The sequence below is a fragment of the Dermacentor andersoni genome, chromosome 6 (assembly GCF_023375885.2).
Source record: "Dermacentor andersoni chromosome 6, qqDerAnde1_hic_scaffold, whole genome shotgun sequence".
Lineage (NCBI taxonomy): Eukaryota > Metazoa > Arthropoda > Arachnida > Ixodida > Ixodidae > Dermacentor > Dermacentor andersoni.
In genome coordinates this window covers 85,694,009-85,715,541 of record NC_092819.1, presented here as the reverse complement: position 1 = coordinate 85,715,541, position 21,533 = coordinate 85,694,009, and the positions used below count along the sequence as shown (strand labels likewise).

Genomic DNA, 21,533 nt, shown 5'->3' with positions numbered 1-21,533 from the left:
GGTGGTGCCACCTCTGCTTTTTCTTTGCAGCTGTGTGTTACATGAGAGAATAAGTTGTACGTAGATGTCTATTAGAATAGCATATGTATTCAAAGGTACTTTCATTATGTTCTAGGTCATTGGTGCTGTCTGGCCTCCTTTGCATCATTTTTTGTAGCATGCTTTTTACATGCAAAAACAAATGTGGCCTGTTCTAATGCATGCAAGGACTGCCCAATAGCTCATGATGTTTTGAGCCGCTGAATTTCAGTCTTGGCTGCACTTGTGGATTTTCAACTGTACTGAAGCTTGCAATATGCTTGAATTTCCTGTCAAACTGGTTTGCTTGTTTGTATCCAATTTATTAAATTATTTCACTTTCATTATGCTAATAGTCATTGATTGTACTATCATGCTGGCACATTTGATTCTGGAACTGCAATAAATTTTCAGACATTTTATTGCTTTGTCATGGTTTTTGCACTCGTCAGACACAATCTACTAAACACACACACAAAAAGAACTCCCTTCAACCTCGTAAAATTCCCAAAAAGTGCATAATAAACTCCCAGACCTACCTGTAAAAGCTCTAATAAGGAGCTAAAATGCACTCCCAAAACATCTGTTTAAAACTCTCTTAGTGAAACAGCTCCCTAAAGCTGTAAAAATTCACTCCCAAGCATTCTCCTATATGTTCCCATAAAAAGCAAAAATCGAACTCTCAAAACTATCCATAGGTGCTCCCTTAAGCAGAGCTCCCAAAATATGGGAGCGGTTGCTCCCAGGTTTACACCTAAGCACTCCTACAAGGAGGTAAAATAATTTCCCAAAGGTATCCTTCAAAACGCCCTTAAGAAGCCAAACGTTTCCGAAAATATGTACGTAAGAACTCCCATCGCTTCTCCTATAAATTCCCATAAGAAGCAAAATAAAATACCCATGTCAACTTGTAAAAGCTCCCAAAGCTCCTCATAAGAACTTCCATAGTTCTGGTGTTCAAAAGAGGAATGAAAAACTCCCAACGTTCCCCATATAGACTCCTGCAACCACTCGGGGGTTGGTGTTCAAAGGAGAATTAAAAACCTCCCATAATTCTCCATATAGACTCCTGCAACCACTCAGGGGTTGGTGTTCAAAGGAGAATTAAAAAACTCCCATAATTCCCCATATAGACTCCTGCAACCACTCAGGGGTTGGTGTTCAAAGGAGAATTAAAAAACTCCCATAATTCCCCATAACACCACCAAACACAAGGGTGTGAAAAAAAACTCCGTTCGAAGGGAGGATATTGTCCTCCCTTAAGGGCTGAAGTTATGCAACGAGGCCAAAACTCCCTAAAAGGGTCAAACCTGTTTACAGTGTACCAGGATATGGACGGCGTAATACGGCTAAGCCGACACTTCACTGTCGAAATGCTGCGCTCCGCACTCAACTATAAGCCGCAGCCAGACGACAAGTTCGTCGTCACGTATCCAAAGTGTGGAACAACGTGGACACAACACATTGGCTTCTTGATTTTCAACAAAGGCGTCCCCCCTTCCAGTGGCCTGGAGTTCTTCAGTAGAAGCCCCTATATCGAGATGCTCGGCGCCGACAGTGTGCAGGACATGACACGTCCCGGAGTGATCAAGACGCACCTTCCTTACCACCTCATGCCCATGCACCCACAGGCCAAGTACCTCTACGTATGCCGCAATCCTAAGGACACTTGCGTGTCCTTTTTCTACCACGCACGGGGTTTCGCCGGATACGACTTCGCCAACGGCAAGTTCGACGACTTCTTCGAGATCTTTGTGTCCGGCGAGACCGACTACGGGGACTACTTTGACCACGTCCGGGCTTGGTACGAGCATCGCAATGACCCGAACGTCCTCTTCCTGCACTACGAAGACATGAAGGCACAGCCACGGGAGAGCGTGCTCAAGATGGCTGAGTTCTTCGACGAGGCCTACCACAAGTTGCTGCTGGACAACGAGGACATCCTCCAGAACGTGATCAAATACAGCGACGTCAAATCCATGAAGGACTATGCCTCGCGGAACTTTGCAACCTTTTTCACAAAACCAATAGAAGGGGAAGCGCCCGAGGGCCTCAAGGTCCTTCACGAGCTCTCACAAAAGAATCCCTCCACTGCCAGCTTCATTCGCAAGGGTATCGTCGGTGACTGGAAAAGCCATTTCTCGCCAGAACAGAACGCAAGGCTAGAGAAAAAGATCTTGGAGCGACTGTCGAATACGGACTTGGTGGACACGTGGCGAAAGCACGGTGTTATGTAGTCGATTGGCAGCGCAAATAAACAGCGTCAGGTAACAAGTGCCTCAGAAATTGTATAATTACTTCCATTATTCTTAATTAATTATGTCCATTAATATTCAGTCTGGTATTATTCTAATTAGCAAGCAGCCCTTGCTGTTTAGAACTTCCTTAAGCTGGGCGGATTCCAACGAACGCCTCTGCTTTTAGGGACATACCTGCTGTGTGCTACAGAATACTTTCCCAGCTGGTTACGCTACCTATTTTTCATCCGGAACTGGAACATCAGAACAAGTTATGTGTGACTCAATCGCCGCGTAGGCTCCTTACGGCCATATTCGCCGAGAAACATGTGCAGATATTACCGTTGTTCCTCAAATTAACAAAATCTCAACGTCTCCAAGCACATCATTCTAAAGTGTTACACTGGAATGTGGCGTAACACTGAAATTACTCTGAACCAAGACTTTAGTGGTTCCATGAACGATAGGCAATGTTTATTGTGCTCAATAAAGTGTAAGGCGTAGATGCATATAAACTAACGGGCGAGAATCACATAGAAGGCAATTAGTTTTGAACTTGCAATTCCGCGAATGCGACCTGGGGAAGTTCAGATATGGAGTGTTTGTAAGGCAAACAGAAAAAAAAAATAACTAGTTACGCAAGCCTACGCGCCACCATAATGGATGGATGGATGGATGGATTAACTTTAATGAAAGGTCCTGCGAGCTGCGGGGAGCAAGGTCCCATAGAGCAGGCTACTCCCACGTTGGGACCGAGAGTTGTAACTCCCTGGCCGCATCGTGGGCTCGCTAGACGGCCCAGAGCTGCTCCGCTAGGTCCGCGCTGCTTAATTCTTCTTGTAGCCTGGCGGAGTCGTGATCCTTGTTTGCGTGGGTCCCATAAGCTGCCGTCACGATACAACGGCAGCGAGCAGCCCCCTATAGATGTGTTCAGGCGGCCGTAATAGAGGCCACAAATAAAGTTGTGGAGGCTTTGCCGCTGAGAGGCTAATTTTTCGCTTGAGAAGCGGGCAATCGAGGTAACTTTATCGGCACACGTGATCTATGCCACTTCGTTCACTGCATGTCACGCGGACAATACACAGAGACTAAATAATTGAAAACATGGCGGCAGAAGTTGTCAACCAACAAAGCGTTCGAAGTGCATTGCTGGTGCACACAACGTTTGCCTCTATGGTCCCGAAGAGCCTGCGCCCCGTTTCAGTAAACGCTGTCAAAACGTAAGCTGACGTGGCGTCTGCGTTCGTTTGATGCAGTCGAACTAACCTGCGGACTGCGTCATCGAAATGTTATTCGGAGTGACCGCTACGGGAGTGACCACTCCGGTAGCGGTCACTCCGGTACCGGTCACTCCGGTAGTAACATTCGGAGTGACCGCTACCGATCCTGTAGGCTAGGGTGCCTCGATGCGCCGCGCCCGGGGGCGCGCGCATCGAGACGCCCTACTGGAGCTCTGAGGCGCACATCGCCCGTGGACAGAGGCGAAAACAAGATGAGTTACAGAAGTTACAGTGGCGTTTCACTTCATGAACGCGGGTGATGCGCAAGCATATGGATGCTATACCGCACGCGAAGCTATCGGCCCTCGGTGCGCCTAGACGGCTATACTGTCCGTATCGCGGATCGTATTCAAGACAGGGCGCGCACGCCCGCGCCATACGCAGCAGCCGCCGGAGTAGAACGCCTCCTTGTAAACATTCGCTTATTAACTAAATTAGCAAGCATCGTATCAGCGCGCACAGGCAAACATGAGCACGTCACACTCGATGATCGCGGACGCTCGCTGTCAAAACGCTGGCGTGAGGAATCGCGGCAGCAGCAGCGAGCGAAGTGACCTTCGCGCTGTCTATCGCTTCAACGCAAAGCTACGAGCCATCGGCCCACCTAAACTCTGCCCCCAAAGCAGATCGCGTTCAAGATAAGGCCCGCGCGTCCGCGCGCGGCCGAAATACGACACGCCCTCCCTCCCTCCTCTCCCCCGTGCCATGCGCGCTACGGAAGACGGCGCCCTCCCCTCCCCCTTTTCTTCTTTGCACATGAGAGATTGAGCCGCGATCGTCGGCTCACCGTCGCACGCTTTCACGCGCGCACACAACGTACGGCGCGCGATGATGATGTTTTCACGAGACGAATCAGGTACGTCCGTATCGCAAACAAAACCTGTAGCAACTGCCAGAGGAGGTGAACCCAAGCGCCTCCGTCTACCTTCCTCCTCCGCAGCGCTTCGCCTGGTTTCTCCTTCCCCACTTCGCTCCACGTCACCTAGACTTTGCTCTAGGTTGCGTTGTTTCGCCGCACGCTCTGCGCGCTCCTTCGTACTATCGCTAGCACGGAGCCTGCACCGATGACCTGTGAGGTGGCAGATGCCTGCTTGAGCTCCCTAGTGAACTTTTTGCAGCAGCGCGAATGCACAGAAGGGTGTTTAAGGTCATTAGGTGAGAAGACGTCGTTTGTGGCTGCTTTCATTTGCACAGAAGCGCCAAACATCCATCACAGACTGGATGAAACCAAGCAAGACTACCACTTGAAAACTGTTTTCTATTAATTTCAGCTAAATAAATGCTTTTTATGTCATTTTCTCCCGTTTAAGCCTATTTCACTCACCGTTTTGAAGCAAGATATTTGGATGCACCTGGTCATGTTGCCAATTATTCTTCTGATAGGACGAACACATTTTCATGGTCCCTTCGAGTTCGTCTTAAAGGGAGTCTACTGTATACGTATGAACCGACAAAATATGTACACGTTCTATTCGTGATTTTTTGTCTGATTACGGAGAACAAAGGCTCGCTCACTGGCAATGGTCGGCCAAAATTTCGTGCTATAGAAGCTTGAGTACCCGGTGGCACATGTACCCCTTGAACAATAAACGGGTACTTGAAATGTAAGAAATCAAAGAAGCTATTCGATTTCGCGCGCTATTTAATTCAGTTTTAGACATAATTATGCGTGCTTAGGAGTGCTTACGATCCTACATTATTTGCCGAGGTTTTACGCTGGGATTTATTAACTTATTACGCAGCACACGGCTGCACTCGCTAGCACTACTTTATCGGTGAACATTCAGGGCTATATAAGTTGTCTATTTGACGAGCAACACTACTTACCTACATGCTTACGTGCACAAAACACCCCGGGCGGGTTTAGGGAAAGAAAGCTTCGCTTTAATGCTAACGTATGTCAGCGCTACGTTGTTCCTCAGTTATCAAGTTCATCGTGCATGGTTAATACTCCTCGATGCTGCTGACGCAACCAGAATGATCCGCTTTAAGGCTGCACTTGTTCAACGCCCCGAGGCAGTTTGTTTTCCGCAGTCTAAAAAACGCGCTTTTTGGTATTCGCGGTCCACGAACGCGGGCATATATAGAGTACGATTCTTTCCGAGGTCGGCAGATGGCAGGGGCAGTACTGTGTGCAGCAGCGACTTGAATATTCACTGGCGCCTCTCTTAGGCCTCCTTCGTGTGGATGTTAACGTATCAACTTACTTTTGTGCGGTGGGGCATTCTGAACTTGCCAGTCACGATTTTTTTATGCCATGGAAGATCTTTTTTTGTAGTGGATGGCCAACCGAAGCGAATTCCAAGCCATATCTTAAAGCTGTCGAATCTTTGCAGCTAAGAGTTCGTTACTATACAGGCCACCTATCGCCATCTAACGAACGTAACAGAAACCAGTCAGTATGATCCATATAATACGTCCGAGTTGGCGCGTCCCGCTTTTGGTCAAAACCAATCTCTAATCTTTCGCTACCGTGCTGCCTCTCTGATGGAACCAGGTTTGCTGGCGATGTTTAGCTCGCAGAGCGAACCCAGTTCGTCGGAACGAACTAGGCGTACCTGTGCGTAAACTGCGCGTTTACTGGCCTCCAATGGTTTATTCTATGCGCTGTGAAGTTCCGTTGTCAAATTCGCCATCTTATCAGTTCTGATTGGCTCAGAGGGCTGCCACGGCTTCTCTGATTGGCTCAAAGCGCCAACATTACGGAATTCAACAATATGGCGGTATTTGAAAGTGTCGAGAATAGCGCCCCATGTTTCTGGCCACCATTTGCTCTCGCCTCGCCACGCTGACTGCATGTTTCGTTAGTCGCATCATCTTCCAGAATGACTTAGATTGAAGTTCGAAGTGTTTCTAAAAGTGCAGATGGGCATAAGCCCAAGTGTTTGCAGTCCCCCTTCGCCCATCTTCCGCTACCTCTCTCTAAACTACGAACATCACCCTTTCGTGGTAAATAAAATGACGAGTTTTCTCTAACGTGTCGTAATACAAATATTTTTTTTCGTTTTCGCATGATCAACGAATGTTCTGGAATGAATGAATGATTGACCAATGTTCTCGCTTCCTATATAGGAAATAATTACAAAATATGTCCCGCAGAACGAACGTCTAGCAAAATAAACCCTCCCTTTGAACGAATTGAGTTCGTCCAGAGAGACACCATTGTAAGTCTTAAGTGGTATCGCCGGTTCAAGAAATAACTCGCTTAGAACTTTAAAACATGTAAAATATCGCCGCCTAATTAATTTCTAAATACCTTTTCTTGTCGTCCTTTCTGTACCTATCGTAGTTGAGTCCGAGAGATGAAAATAAATAACTTTCATTGAAATTCCAACGCCTTCTTAAAACCACAAAATTGACCCACAGTGGTCATTTCATTTTCAATGTTGCTCATTATTCTCTATTTGATTTTTTTTTTCAAGGAGGCTGCAACCGATTTGAAGTCGGAGTTGAAGTTTATAATAATATCAACAATATTAATAGTAATGATAACCGCGTTAATAAATAATGACCAGCTCATGATTTGCCTTGTTGGAAACCAAATTGGTGCTTTGTAAATTGTAGTGACACCTTTCTCTCAAAAATAATGAGTGAGCTTGATATTAATAACCCGCACGTCAATGTCCAAAAAAAGGAAACAGAGAAGCGAGATTGGCACATAGGTACTTAAAATATTTCTCTATCTGTATATATTATTGTCTTTATTCAGAATACCCTAAAGGCCCTCCGTTGAAGGGTATAACATAGGGAGCATATGCAACATCGTCAAATGTAACATGTAACAGATGACAACAATATAGAAAGTAAAAAAAAGAACAGCGGAAAACATTCACGCTCTAAAAAGAAAATTTGTAACGTCACCTTGTGTTAAAGTTTCATTTTATGCAATGCAGAACAATGGTTATACAATGCAAAGCACTGAAGTTTAGTGCCACGAAACAGTTATTTTTAACTATAAGTAAATATAGAAAATCGATAAAAGAAAACAGGAAGAGCGATAAAAAGGGGACGAGCACGGTTGGTGAAAATTCAGGGCATAAGATCCGACCGAACAAGTTTCTGAAATTGATTAAAGTCCAGTTCTGTTGCAATGTCAGAAGGCAGCTTATTCCACTCGGTTGTAGTGCGCGGTATGAAAGGTGAGCGTGTCGTGATGTGGGGCAATAAACGCGTTTCAGTTTAAAGGGATGATCATGACGAGAGAGTATAGCGGACAGGTTATGAAAAAAAACTTCAGAAAGGGAAGGGTGGTGATAAAGTTTATGAAAGAGTGTTAAGCACGCTATTTTTCTCGATTTCAGCACGCTGTTTTAACTATGTGACGCTAGCTGTTCGTGAATAGTCCGATAAAAATAAATCTCCTAGCACGATTTTGTGGAGCTTCAATATCATTAATAAGGTACTCTTGTTCAAGGTCCCAAAAGGCTGACGAGTACCTTTGGTCGAATTAATGTAGTGTATGGTACTTTTCTAAAGTGGGGTGGGGCGTGCATTAGATTAAGCTTTATGAGGCCTAGACTGCGGTTAGTAGCAGCTAAAATGGTTTCAATGTAGCTTTTCCACGTAATATCAATGCAGAACGGAAGCCCTAGGTACTTATGACTGGAGACAAGCTCAGCGTGACTCAATGTTCAAGTGTCTAGCGCAAGAGTGGACACGGGACACTTAAAAGGCGACAAGGGCAAGCCTCTTTAGCGTCCCATGTCCACTCTTGCACTAGTCACTTCAGCATGGAATACCAACTAGCCCGGTCTCACACCCTGCTTCAACGTTAGTGTCGTTTAATACGTAAGAAATTTGAAGTCTAGTAGTTTAATTAGTAAATGACAAATTTAGTATCTAATCAAGCACTTACAGGGTTAAGGTCAGTTTGAAGCGCCTCTTGATCAATTACAGAAGAAATTTTACGGTGAATTATGCAGTCATCTGCGAGAAGTATGATGCTGGCTGAAACAATGTCTGGCAAAACGTTAATACAAACAAAAATGATTAAGGGCCCAAGCACGCTGCCTTGCGGTACACCTGAGGTCACCTAGCCACATGAAGAGTTAAAACTGCTTACTGGTGCGAACTGCATCCTGCAAGAGAAGTATTTAACCCATGCGAGAACTAGAGGAGGAATGTTATACCTTGCTAGCTTTGTTAGAAGACGGTGGTGTGGAACACGTTCGAATGCCTTCGAGTAATGAAGGAATATTGCGTCCGCCTGAATACCAGCATCTATCGATGACTGCAGGTCATCAATAAAGCCAGCTAACTGCGTGTCCCACGAAGATCCCTTGCGGAACTAAAGATAAAGTTGTGCTCGGCCGCGGCATTCGTGAGGTGAAAAAATATCTGCACACGTGCGGAAATAAAACCTACTGGTGCCTGAGTGTGGTGAAAAATGAAAGAAGGGCCCGAACTGCTAAATCTAGTCCTTTAATTTCAAATGAGAGCTGAAAGAAAAACGCTCAAGAGAGCGAAATGAGGGCTTGATCGCCTCGATTCCGCATGTTTACATTTCGTTTGCTTGCGCTCAATCATCGCGCGAGCTTTGGTGATTGCTTGCGCTTAATCCCGTTTTCTCTGCGAATTCCTTTGCTTGTAAGTGTGCTGCGTACACATAGCAGTTACTTTGAACGAAGAATTCGTGTAAAAAAGAAGGTTGACAGTCGCTTGGACCGAAATACTTTCGACATAACGTCGCTGAAACGTGCAACCCTGACGGCAACTAAACAACATCCTGTGTGTGTGTGGAAACGAGTGCGCCAACAGCCTTCTTGCCGCTGAGTGTGTCTGTCGTGTAGCGATTACACGACGACTGTTGTGTTTCGTGGTTCAGTGCTACGAGCCAGTGCAAGTGTCGTGACATACTGAAGCGGCGGTATGGATCGTGTGAGCGAGTCTCCTCGATCGTGTTCGGGCTGCCAGCGCGATCTAATCTCGCGGCACACCAGCATCGAGCGTAGTGTGTGCGCGTGTGTGAATGCGGTTGACTGTTCTCGTGAACCGTGCGACGTCGCCACGTAAACTTGTATCATGATGCGCATTGTTGTGTTTATGCCTTTTCACCTCCGTGCACGGCTAAAGCCCCGTAAAAATTAGAGGGCCCTCATAAAAGACGCACGCGGATTGGCCTATAGCTATTACTGCACTGTGCTTTGCTGGCAATCCTTGTATCGCGTCTGGCATTTTTCTTATGTTAAATTGCAGCTGTATGTTTTTTATCACTAAAATATGGCATCGCCGATTACTGCAACATCTTCGAACGTAAGGGAAACTTGGAAGGAACGAGCTCGCAGCTGTATGTAATGTACTTTGACATATTGTATCATATATACTTCATTATTTCATGGCCAGTAGCAGTGCTTATGCAGTATTTGTTTTTAAAAGCAGAGTAATGCAGGCACTTATGAATATATTTATTCACATATGCAATGCACAAAATACGACTAAGTTATTGAAAATGACTTTTTGGACATATTGAGAGTTGGAAATGAGAGTTGGAAATAACTTTTTGGACTTATTGCAAAGCGTAGTTAACACGCGCACAAACCCAGGAAAGTGTAAACGTAGAATTCGCTGCTGAAATTTGTTATTTTTCATCGCACGTAACGCTATGCGGATATTTGTCAGCGAGTTAACGCATAGGACATACTGCACTTGCTAAGTCAACGGGCTCATAATGCACTAAAATCAATAATCTCCACAAACTTCGGCCGTCAACATTCATGCGCGCCAATGAAATATATCGCAGCTCTGCACACACACGTGCATACTTTCTCTCGCACCTTCGTATCGCTCCACGTTATTTTCCTCGCATAGCCGTGCAGTTATCGGTGTCTTTCCGTTCCCGTCCCCCGTCCCCCCCAGTTCTGTGCAACCATACTTTTCTTCTGGTTAGGTTCTGGTTGCCGCACGGGATGCAAAATAACTTCTTGCCGTCCTCCGTCTGATCTCGGCACCCACCCGCACAGCAACAAGGCATTCCGGTCCTTCGCATCCTAGGTCATACTGAGCTATTCAGCGGGCTCAAAACTAACTAAAATAGATAATCTCCACAAACTTCGGCCACCAACATTCATGCGCGCGAGTGAAATACTATCACAGCTCGACACACGCACGTCTATACTTTCTATCGCACCTTTGTATCGTTGTATGTTACTTGCCTCGCATAGTTGTGCAGTTACCGACGGTTCAAAGTCCGTCTGTCCCAATTCTGTGCAAGCATACTTTTCTTCTGGTTAGGTTCTGGTAGCCGCGCGTGGTGCAAAATAACTTCTTGCCATCCTTCGTCCGGTTTCGATCGGCACCCAACTGCACAGCAACAAAGCATTTCGGCCCTCCCGGAACGAAATTATCGCAGCAATGTGCGTAGCACAACAGGCGAAACGCGCGCACTTCGCCCGGCGCGCAGGAACTTTCATGGCGACAAAGGGCGGAGCAAGGTCACATGTCACCGATCAGCCTATGGCTGGCGTCGTCGGCTGGATTAAATCCTTTTGGTACTTTAAATTATTGAGGGACATTAGAGCAGAACGCTTTGCTGTTCCACCTGTCGAACAACGTTGGACTTACTGTGAAAAGATCAGTACACCCGCTTCAGGTTCTCGTCATCCACTTCAAATCGTCGCCAAGTGGCCTCGCTGCTGAAACCTCTCGCAGAACACAGAGGTCCTCTTCAGTGACGAAACACTTCCGAGGTTCTTTCGCCTGCAGACGAGCCAGCGCCGCGTTTGAAGACGAAGCCGACGACATGCCACTGTTCGTACGGGTGGTCGCCATGTTTGTTTCGAGAAAACGCTGGTCCGTTCCGCGCGCTCCACTGGGAAGATGATACCAACGAGCGAGCGGCCCGCTCCGTACGCTGGCCGCCCCAGTGTATGGCACATGCGCAGTGCCGTCTCCGCTGGCCCGTAAACCCGCTGAGCTGCAACTCTTTATATGATCAGAGGTGCGTTCGGGCCGTCGTCACTGCCGTTCCGCTGTCAACGGCGCATGCGCGGCACGCGCGCGGAGGTTTAGAAGGCCTTCAGATACGCGAGACAGAACGAAGTGCGTTTGGCTGCCAAACTCGCCGAACGAAGTGGGCGGAACCTGACGCTCTGCTCAGTAGGCTCTGCAGCGGAGACAAAGCAGCATTCTGTTTCTCACAGCTGGCGTGAGTGCTGTGCATGCTGACACTTACTGCTGGGCAGTTGCGTGCGTAGTATGGTTCATATGGTGGTCTAAGCGAAACAGACATCACACTTCAAGCTACGGGCACGGTTTTCCTTCCGTGTCGTTTCGTGCACTACCGAGAGAGAAAGAGAGAGAGAAAACATTTATTTGTCATGAGAGTGGACGACTTCCTCGCAGGGTGGAGCCCTTAGTTCAGGGCCCCATTGGCTCGCGCCACTCCGCGTGCCCGCCGGATCAGCCGTCGCTGCTCTTGCGGGTCTGAGCTGGTCGGCGCAGTCTCCCAGGAGGAAGGTGAAGGTGAAGGAATAGGGGAGTAGCCCGGAGGGTGTGGGCACTCCCAGGTTCAATGATATAATGTGGGCTTTGCTCCACAATAGGGACAGTATGAGGGATATTGTGTGGGGTGGAAGAGGTGAAAATAAAAGAGGCAGGGAAATGAATTAGTTTGCAGCTGTCGCCACGCGACGGCATCTTCTCGATTAAGGGAATTATGTGGTGGAGGGAAGTGTCTCTTGGTATCTCTGTAATATTGTAGAGTTTCAGTGTAGTTCAGTGGTTCTGTCGGTGCGTCGTCTGGGTTGGACAGCTCTTCCAATGGCGCCCGGTTAGCGAGCTCTCGTGCTACCGCATTAGCGCGTTCATTACCATGGAGAGAGGCGTGTCCAGATGTCCAGACGATACGCACCCTGTGTAACGCTGTGGGGTGTAATGATGTAAGGATGCGGTGTGTGTAGGGTATCACCCTCCCTTGTGCCAAAGTCCTGCAGGCGGTCTAAGAATCAGTGACCACTGTGATAGGTCCAACCGGCGCCGGCATGGTTGAAGCGTGTACGATGGCTAGGGCGATAGCACCCTCTTCCGCCGTGCCACTGTCCACAGTGTTGAGCATTGCCGAAGCCCTTAGAATGTCTGCACTATCTAGTACGACTAGACATAGGGCACGTTTCTGTGGGTAGCGGGCCACGTCGGTGTATAGGACTGGTGGTGTGATGCCTGCAACGCCGGTGGCGGCACTCCTCATCAGGCCAGTGTCGTGAGACACATGATAGCTACCAGGGCGTTGTTTCTACTGCACAGCGGCACTTTCCTAGAATGTGCTGTCGCGCCAACATGTCCCCCCCTATATTCTTACAACACCGTCTGAGAACTTTGAGCGCTAATGCGGAAGGGGGGGAGGAGACAAAGGGGAGGAAAGACAGGGAGGTTAGCCAGTGTAAGTACCGGCTGGCTACCCTGTGCTGGGTAAAGGGGCAAAGGGAATAAAAGGAGAAAGAAGAAGAGGGAAAAAAAGGAAACCGGAAAATTCACACAGCAACGCGATACTACGCGCTACAACACTCAAAGACGGTCGCACAATTCGCACGTCCTTAAAAACTTCAGCAAAACCTTTAAGGCCTTGAGTGCCGGAGCCCGTCTGGACAAGTGTCCTAGAGCTTTTTCCTCCGTAAAGGGGCGATAGTCCAGGTTTTCGAGCGCGGTCACGAGCATTTTTCTTGGCACTTTGTAACGAGGACAGTCACAAAGGAGGTGCTCAATCGTCTCCTCGCAGCCGCAGGTGTCGCAAGTAGGGCTGTCGGCCATTCCAATGCGGAAAGAATAGGAGTTCGTGAATGCCACGCCGAGCCACAGGCGGCACAGAAGTGTTGCTTCCGCACGTGGTAACCCTGGTGGTATAGACGGAGTTGAAGACGTGCATCCAACCTGTGGAGACGTGCGTTCGTGAATTCACTGGAGTTCCACGGATTCTGCGTAAGCTCGCGGGCGAGGGAGCGAAGACTTGTGGCTGCATCCGTACGTGACAGTGGTATTGGTATAACATGGGCACCATCGTGGGATGATCGGGTGGCGTCATCAGCGCTGTGATTTCCCGAAATTCCGCAGTGACTCGGTATCCACTGGTAGATGATGTTGTGCCCCTTGTTTATTGCTTGATGGTGGAGTAGTCGGATGTCTGCGACTAGTTGCACATTTGCTCCGTGGTTGAAAGGGGACATCAGACACTGGAGAGCTGTTTTCGTGTCGCATAAGATGGACCATGAATGTGATGATTTGTGACCAATAAACTCCAGAGCAGCACGGATAGCTGCGAGTTCTGCAGCCGTCGATGATGTAATTTGAGACTTCTTGAACTTGAGGGTGACCGACTCTGCGGGAACTACCACTGCTCCAGCTGAACTTTTAGAGGAGCAAGAGCCCTACGTGTAAACGTGGATGCGTTCTTTGTGCTTGTCATGTAGGAATGAAAGCACGGTTTGTTTGAGGGCAAAAGATGACATCTCTTTTTTCTTTTTGATAAAGGGAATAACAAGAACAGCCTGGAGTGGATAGAATGGATAGAGGCACCACAGCGGTAGAGATGGTCATGCTGCAGGCATGAAGTTTGACGGTAAAGTTTCATGGTTGGAGGCAATAATCCTTCTAAATGAGGAACGATCGAGGTCGAACGGCAGGAAGGGAGGCGAGATGATGCGATGGAAGTCGGGCGAAGTGCCAGATATGCATCCTTAAAGCGTCGACTTGAAGATACGTATTGATGGGGTGGTCATGCGCGATGGCTATTGTTGCTGCCGTGGATGCACGTCTGGAAGGACCAAGGCAAATTCGCAGAGCTTGAGCTTGTACAGACTGGGGGGCACGGAGGTTGGTGTTACCGGTCCCACCCAGTACAGGTAAGCTATAGCGCAGGAGACTGAGGAAGAGTGCGTTATAGAGTTGGAGCATCGCACTCACAGACGCACCCCATGACTTTCCCGCAAGAAATCTGAGCACATGGGTTCTCATTACTAATTTCCTTTTTAGGTAGGAGATATGAGGACTCCAGGAAAGGTCTCGATCTATTATCACTCCTACAAAGCAATGCGTCTTCTCGTAGGCAATTGGCTGTCCATTAATTCTGACACCGTACGGTTTCATTGCTTTATGCGTGAAAGCGACCATAGAGCACTTCTCAGAGGACACCTCCAGACCTCGCGCTCGAAGATAACCTGATGTTAGTGTGGCCACTTTTTGAAGTCTCGCGCGCACCTGGGGACGCGTCGCTCCTGATGACTAAATGCATATATCGTCTGCGTAAACCGACACACGGACGGATTGCGGAAGGCTATGAACCAGGTCGATGAGCACGAAGTTAAATAGAGTGGAGCTCAAGACTCCGCCTTGTGGTACGCCACGGTAGGTGTTGTGTTGCGATGACACACCATCATCTGTTTGCACAAAGAATGACCTGTCCTTCAAGAAGCTGAATATCAATCGAAAAACAAGGCCGCCTAGGCCGACATCGCCCAAGGCGTCCAGGATGGCTCGATGGGTTACGTTGTCATAAGCGCCTTTAACATCCAGGAACATCGCCGCTGATAGCCTCCGTATGCGTTTTTCGTGCTGAACAGACGAGACAAGATCTATGACGTTGTCTACAGAAGAGCGTCCGCGTCGAAAGCCTGCCGTTGCGTCAAGGTATAACTTGTAGTGTTCTAGATATCACTCTAGACGCATCAGCACCATCCTCTCCATCTCCTTTCCTAGACAACTGGCCAGAGCAATGGGACGATAAGACGCCACGTCTAGGGGTGATTTACCTGGTTTTAGCAGAGGCACAAGGCGGCTGGACTTCCATGCAGCAGGAAGCACTCCTTCACGCCATGAATTATTGTAGAGCATGCCGGGCTGTTTCACTGAGGTTTCCAAGAGCTGCGTATGTCACCCCGTCAGGCCCTGGCGATGAGGAACGTCTGCACGCTGCCAACGCCGCCTGCAATTCCTCGATGGAAAACAGATTGTCCATACGAGAATCCCGCGAGAGTGGAACATCACGGGGATCACGTGTAGCGAAAGATGGCGGCAGACCTGCAACCTTGAAACGGAAGTCCTATGCTACGTCGATCTCTCTGCGACCTTGGTAGAGAGCCAGGCATTTGAAGGGGTGGCATTGTTGCGATGATGTTCGAAGACCACGCACCATTGTCCATATATGTGATAGGGGTTTATGCGGATCAAGGGAATCACAGAAGGTTTTCCATCTTAGAGACTGCAGGGAGTTGATTCGGCGTTGGATCTTCTTCTGTATGCGTCTCGCCTCTCTTAGGTCATAGATGGACTTGGTGCGCGTGTACCTTCATTCCGTGCGACGGCGAATTGCTCAAAGCCGCTCCAATCCTGCTTCGAATTCAGAAAACTTAGGAATAGGCCTAAAAGCTCTTGTGGCTTCTTGGGCAGCGGCGTTAATTAGCTTCTCGATGTTGCCAGGTAGACAGTCCTGGATCTCTTGACAATTGTTTTCCATGTGTAACTTGTATTTAGGCCAGTCGATGTGATGAAGAACTGTGGTAGATTGTGACTTGCGTATGCCGTCGATTTTAACATATGTTGGAACGTGGTCACTGCCATGCCTTTCGTTGTCCGTAAACCATTTCACACTGGTACTGAGGCATCCTAAAACAAAAGTTAAGTCCAGGCAGCTGCTGTATGTCAAACCCCGCAGAAAAGTGGGACTGCCATCATCTAGGCAGCAGAGTACATGGTCCGACATGAGGGGAATGTACATGTCCTCCTCGAGAATCCATCTTCAAGCTTCCCCATAGCGGGTGATGCGCATTGAAATCGCCGGTAATAATCCATGGTCCAGGTGTCACTGTCAAAATTGCCCTTAGTTTTGCGTTGTCAAATCGACTCGAAGGTTAAATGTAGGCACCTACGAGCGTGAGTGCGACGTTCTTCCATATTATAGTCAAACATACGTACTGATTATCGCCATCAGGTGCCACTGGGTGTAAATCATACGTGAAATCGCATCTGATATAAACGATGACTTTGCTGCCGTCGCTACAGGTGGCTGACAAGAAAGCTTCATATCCTGAGGGGGATGGCGCTCCCAATGTTTGGTTCACAAATGACGATTATTGGAAATTTGTTCTTAAAAACAAACGGACGAAAGTCCGAAATGTGGGATTTTATGCCTCGGACATTCCATGGGAAGATAGACGCTTCCTTGGCCTGTTTAAGGAACGAGTGTAGAGGAGCAGCCATGGTGCTTCTAAAGACCGGACAGTACTGAATTCAGGACATCCAGAATTTGAAGTGCGCCTCGAGCTGCCGGAGTGTGCATGACGGTCAGTAGTACTCGTAGCGTGTTCATAAGGGGCCTTATCATGGTGACAACTTGTTTGCCGTCGTCTTGGTTGCTGCCAGAAGAAGAAGCATGATTCGGCGAGCGTGCCACATCTTGTCGCTCCGTTGGTGCATCTAGCCGTGGCAACGGCGACCACTCCTCGCCTGAGGCAATGATATTGGAGACTTTCTGCTTAGGATCCTCATTGCTACTATTGCTAGCTGCATGTGGACGTTTGTGGACTGTCAGTGGACGCGGTGCATCCTTAGCAATAGCAGTGGGTTTCCTAGATCTCTGGCGACGTGAACGTCGACGTCGCACCTTAGCGGCAGCCTCCCTGTCCGAGGAACCATCCCTGACCATTCGCCTCAAGACTTTCGCCTCATTTTTCACAGGTGGGCAATTGTTTAAAGCTACATCGTGAGAGCCTTGACAATTGACGCACTTTTCGTTTTCTGCACGACAGGGGTCGGAGCTGTGCGACCCAGAGCATCGTGAGCGCACGGCCGGCAGCATTTGTGCAAACCGCACTAACGAGCCCTATCTTTTGACACTTCCTGCACTAAAGTGGCTTTGGCGTGTGACGGTAGGCTGTCTCCTTTGAACGTTAACTTCACACACTATGAGTTTCCCAAGCGACGGGCTTGCAATATGGCAATTCCCTCTGTCGCCGGCTTGATGATTATATGCACGTCAGCATCGCTTATGGAATTATCTACGTCATACACAACGCCAGCCGTAGAGTCATGATCGTCTTGTTTATAGCAGCGTTTGTTGACGCTATCCAGCACCTTAACGTTGCTCAGAATGTCTAGCGCGCTGCGGTTTGTGACATATATAGCGAGGATGTTCTTACGGGCGTTGATCCTTACATCTTTGATCTGACCCGGAACAAGTGTCTCGAGCGAGACATATGTGGCTTGGTGGTTGATCCGGTTTAGATTGTCGCTAGCAACCACAGGCACAAATAAAATTGTGAGGTCTGATGGCTTTCGCGTGGGGATCACAGTTATCTTACTTGTGGAAGGAGATGTCCTGACGAGTCTTCTCTTTGCTTTGTGCTTCGCTACGGGCACGAAGTCACTGTCATCTCAGGTTTCATCAGTGGTCACTGAGTAGATCACAGTGTCCACGCTGTCGGTGTCACTCGGGCGACTAGAGCGCTTTCCCGGAGCGGCCACAAAGTTTCTTCGAATGCGCAGAGACAAAAACGCAGCGTTGCACACAGTAGACACTTCGTCGTCGTTTCTCTCACACGCGGAAGCTTGCGGTAGCTTTCAATGTTTGGCCCTTTTGGGCGAAACTGCTTCATTTTTTTTTAAAGCGGAGAGCTTTCTTTGGCACTTTCGCCTCTGTTCGTGGTTGGCGGCGGTCGGCGGTCGGACTTGCGACACAGTGGCGCCGAGGGAAAGGTAGCGTGCTTTCTGGCAACCGAGCTGCGGGAAGGAGCGGGAGGAAAGGGAGAATGATAGTGCCGCACGTGAGCTCTAGCATTATCGAGTGGCGGAAAACACAGAGGGAGGTGGTTACTGCCGCACGTGAGCTTTCGTTCGCTCGCTCATTCGTCCGTTCAAGCTATTCGTTTACAGTGGCAATCATCGTCGATAGAGTTTCCGCCATCGTTTATCGTTACTAATATGGCACCCGGTGTGTTGTCTTTGCGAACCGTTCCAAGTCATCGACAGCGTCTGTACGACAGTCGTAGATTTGTCATACACGCCTTATTTCGCCTTTCATGCCACTCTCCTAAAGACGAGTCCCCTTGTGGAAACGTTTGCTTCGACCTGAGACTTTTCGTGCACTGCTAATCTCTTCAAGTCTCCGTATTCCTGTGAACGCATGTGTTGTTTAGATATCAGGTACTATAATGGTCCTCCATGCGAGCCTCAAGGTATTAACGAACATACCACAAACTTATGTAGGCAAAATGAACTCTATTTCGAGCAAGGATACAACGCGACAAGATTGCACAGTGTATCGGCGCCTATGTTTATCACTATACGATATCCCCTTCCAACCGTTACTCTTTAGGCTTCTTCAAAATAAATGTATATTGCGTTTCTTTGATGGCATTTGTGATCCTGTGTTTTGTGATATAGTTCCATGTTTATCATGTGAAAGTAGCAGCCGGCACCGTCTCGTGGTGCCAAAATCTCCTTATTTATTCGTGTCAATAAAAATAACTCTTTTTTGTAGTAAAGTTCGAAATGTCAATTATATCTACTAACATGGAAGGATTCAAAATTAATTTGCCGTCATAAGAACACGTGTAGCTCGACCGCACGGGCGGAATATTGAAGGTGCAATATTATGCATGCGTATCATTCAGGCCATTTTCTTGGCCTATGCAGTCCAACCCGGATATATCAAACCCTCTATTGGACCTTGCCGTTGAGTGCGGGAGTTGGCCGACGTTGAGGAGGATGTTGAGAGTAAACTCAGTGTTTATTTACATTATTGACAGTAATAACACAAAGTAATGAACACTCATAAAGTCATCGACGGCCGGCAGAAAATTGGACGCCGCGGCCCGTGGCAAGAAGAACGAAAAAACTGAATGTCTCTTCTCCCCGTTTCTCGCTTTTAACCCCTTCGGTCTCTCGGGGTCACGTCATTTTCGGCCTTTCGTCGAGCCCGCTCAGGTGTCGTCATTTCCCTCCAATGGTAGGCGCCCGTGCAAGTGCCGCCACATTCGGCCCATGGGGTAGCTCCAAGGGCTCCACTGTCCGAGGGATGACTTGCCACCAGGGTTGCCTCATGGCCTGCAAACGCTCAGCTGGAGGAGAGGGGTTGTTCTCGAACGACCTTTGAGAGCTGCAAAACAGCTTTGCTCAGGGCTAAGATCAACTACCTGGAATCATGCCAGGCTCCCGCTGCACTTTCGGGAAGAGTCAAGCAGGGGTGGAGACAATAGCTCGACGTGCCGCACATGACCTGGGGGTCGCCAACTTGTCTGATAGGTCTGGGAACGTGGTAGACGCGCCCCAGCGCACCATGATTGGAATGCGACGGCGATTGGATGCAATCGGGGAACTCGAGTGATGCCAGGAACAGGGTCCGTATCTAACACCATATACAACGAATTATTATGTAGAACGAACAGCCGTAAATCGTCTTGAAAATTCTTTGTACATTTTTTATCTACCACAATGCAGTTGAGATTCAGCGCTCTGTTTGTTCGATTCGTTTCTGTCCGTTGTCTTCCTGTTGCGCTGCAGTTAATTACGAATCGACACCAAGCAGCGTGACTTTCAGTATTTTTTTATAAATTTACTGTTGGTAACGATCGCGCCCAGAAACTCGGTTGCGCGAGAGCACACGCCTTTTGCATCGGCGGTGAATGTCTGACCGCCAACCACCGACCGCGAGAAATAGGCCAGAGAGCCAAAGAAAGCTATTCGCTTTAGAATGCTGTGACTCTTTACTTCTGCGCGTACCTGGTCTTGTTGCTGCATTGAAAACGCACCGTCTGACCAAGACAAGGTGAACATATTCCGCGATAAGCGAACTAGAGAGTATCTAGAAGGCTTGGAGCAACTTCTTTTGCCTCCCAGAACGACAGTTCAACCACAAGGGGGCAACGTTTATGGACGAAGAAAACGAAATAAGCCTCCGAAATTGCGGATAAAGTGGCCCCTTTGTTTGCCGCGCGCGCTATCGCCGCGGCGAAACGATGTCACGTGATCCATCTTTCGACGCAAGAACGTGATGGCAGCGCCTCCGCCTCCACTGATGGCCCTCGCGCGTTCCTTCCTGTATTCGCGCTTCATAGTGATGATGCAGTACACTCCAGCAGCTCAGTCAGTTGTGCACAGTGCACCTGCGACAGATAGAACGCTCATCACCGGGCCATCTTAGAGTTCCCTGTCAGGTGTATTGATCAGGGGCTCCGGCGGCGATGTCTGCGGGCTCATGTCGCATCGTGTATAGTACACCTCTCTCTCTCTCTCTCTCTCTCTCTATATATATATATATATATATATATATATATATATATATATATATATATATTGTATATTGTATATTGCATATTGTGGGTTAACTTGCACATGTTCTTCACATGATAACGAACTGTCCCCTCATTCGGATGTTAAGGAGGCCAGGGCTGAGCTTGCACGTGCCATGTTCGCACGGTCTGCGGAGTTTTCCGAGTACGCCCCTACTCCTTTAGGAAAGTGCATTTTAAGGAAATCAAACTTGTAGCGCACACGCGATCTGCTAAGCTTTCTTCAACGACCACTGACGAAGCGCAGAGCGCCTACAGCCTCTCCCCCAAGAACCACTTCAGGATTGAAGGTGCGTTGAACCAGGCGAGAACAGGCTTCTGAATATGGCGGTACCCTTCGAGAGAAACTAAGAAGCTGCACGCCGTCGGCTGGTGTCAACGCAGGACCCGCGAAAGTGATCCCCTTCGCAGTGAACCGTGGCAGCCCGACAAGCGCCGCAATCGATGACGCAATTTGCATACGCTCGCCGGATTCTCTCAACGCAATCGCGGTTGTGTCATCGCCGACTCACGAAGTGCGGCGCACACGGCTGGCGCGATCATTTTACCCTGTACACTTTCGCTTTCGCATAGAGAGAGAGAGAGAGAGAGAGAGTGAACCACGCAACGAGGGAGCCTTCGGCACGCGCTGAACCGGCGACCGCGTTTAGAGGCTCTCTCGCTCTGCTTGCTCGCAGGGGCCGCTCGTAAGACGTGGAGAGAAGGTAATAACCGCGTTGGAATTC

The 21,533-nt window shown here is 48.5% G+C and overlaps 1 protein-coding gene across 1 annotated transcript; it reads left to right on the top strand.

The window, feature by feature from the left end:
• Positions 1-1,259: 1,259 nt before the first annotated feature.
• LOC126522514 (sulfotransferase 1E1-like) lies at positions 1,260-2,296 on the top strand. Its single transcript, XM_050171275.3, has one exon. It carries the CDS (start codon positions 1,293-1,295, stop codon positions 2,253-2,255), a length of 963 nt encoding a protein of 320 aa, XP_050027232.2. The 5' UTR covers positions 1,260-1,292; the 3' UTR covers positions 2,256-2,296.
• Positions 2,297-21,533: the final 19,237 nt, after the last annotated feature.

Bases quoted from the DNA above. Each gene is read 5' to 3' on its own strand.
- LOC126522514 (XM_050171275.3), top strand. From the start codon at position 1,293: ATGCAACGAGGCCAAAACTCCCTAAAAGGGTCAAACCTGTTTACAGTG.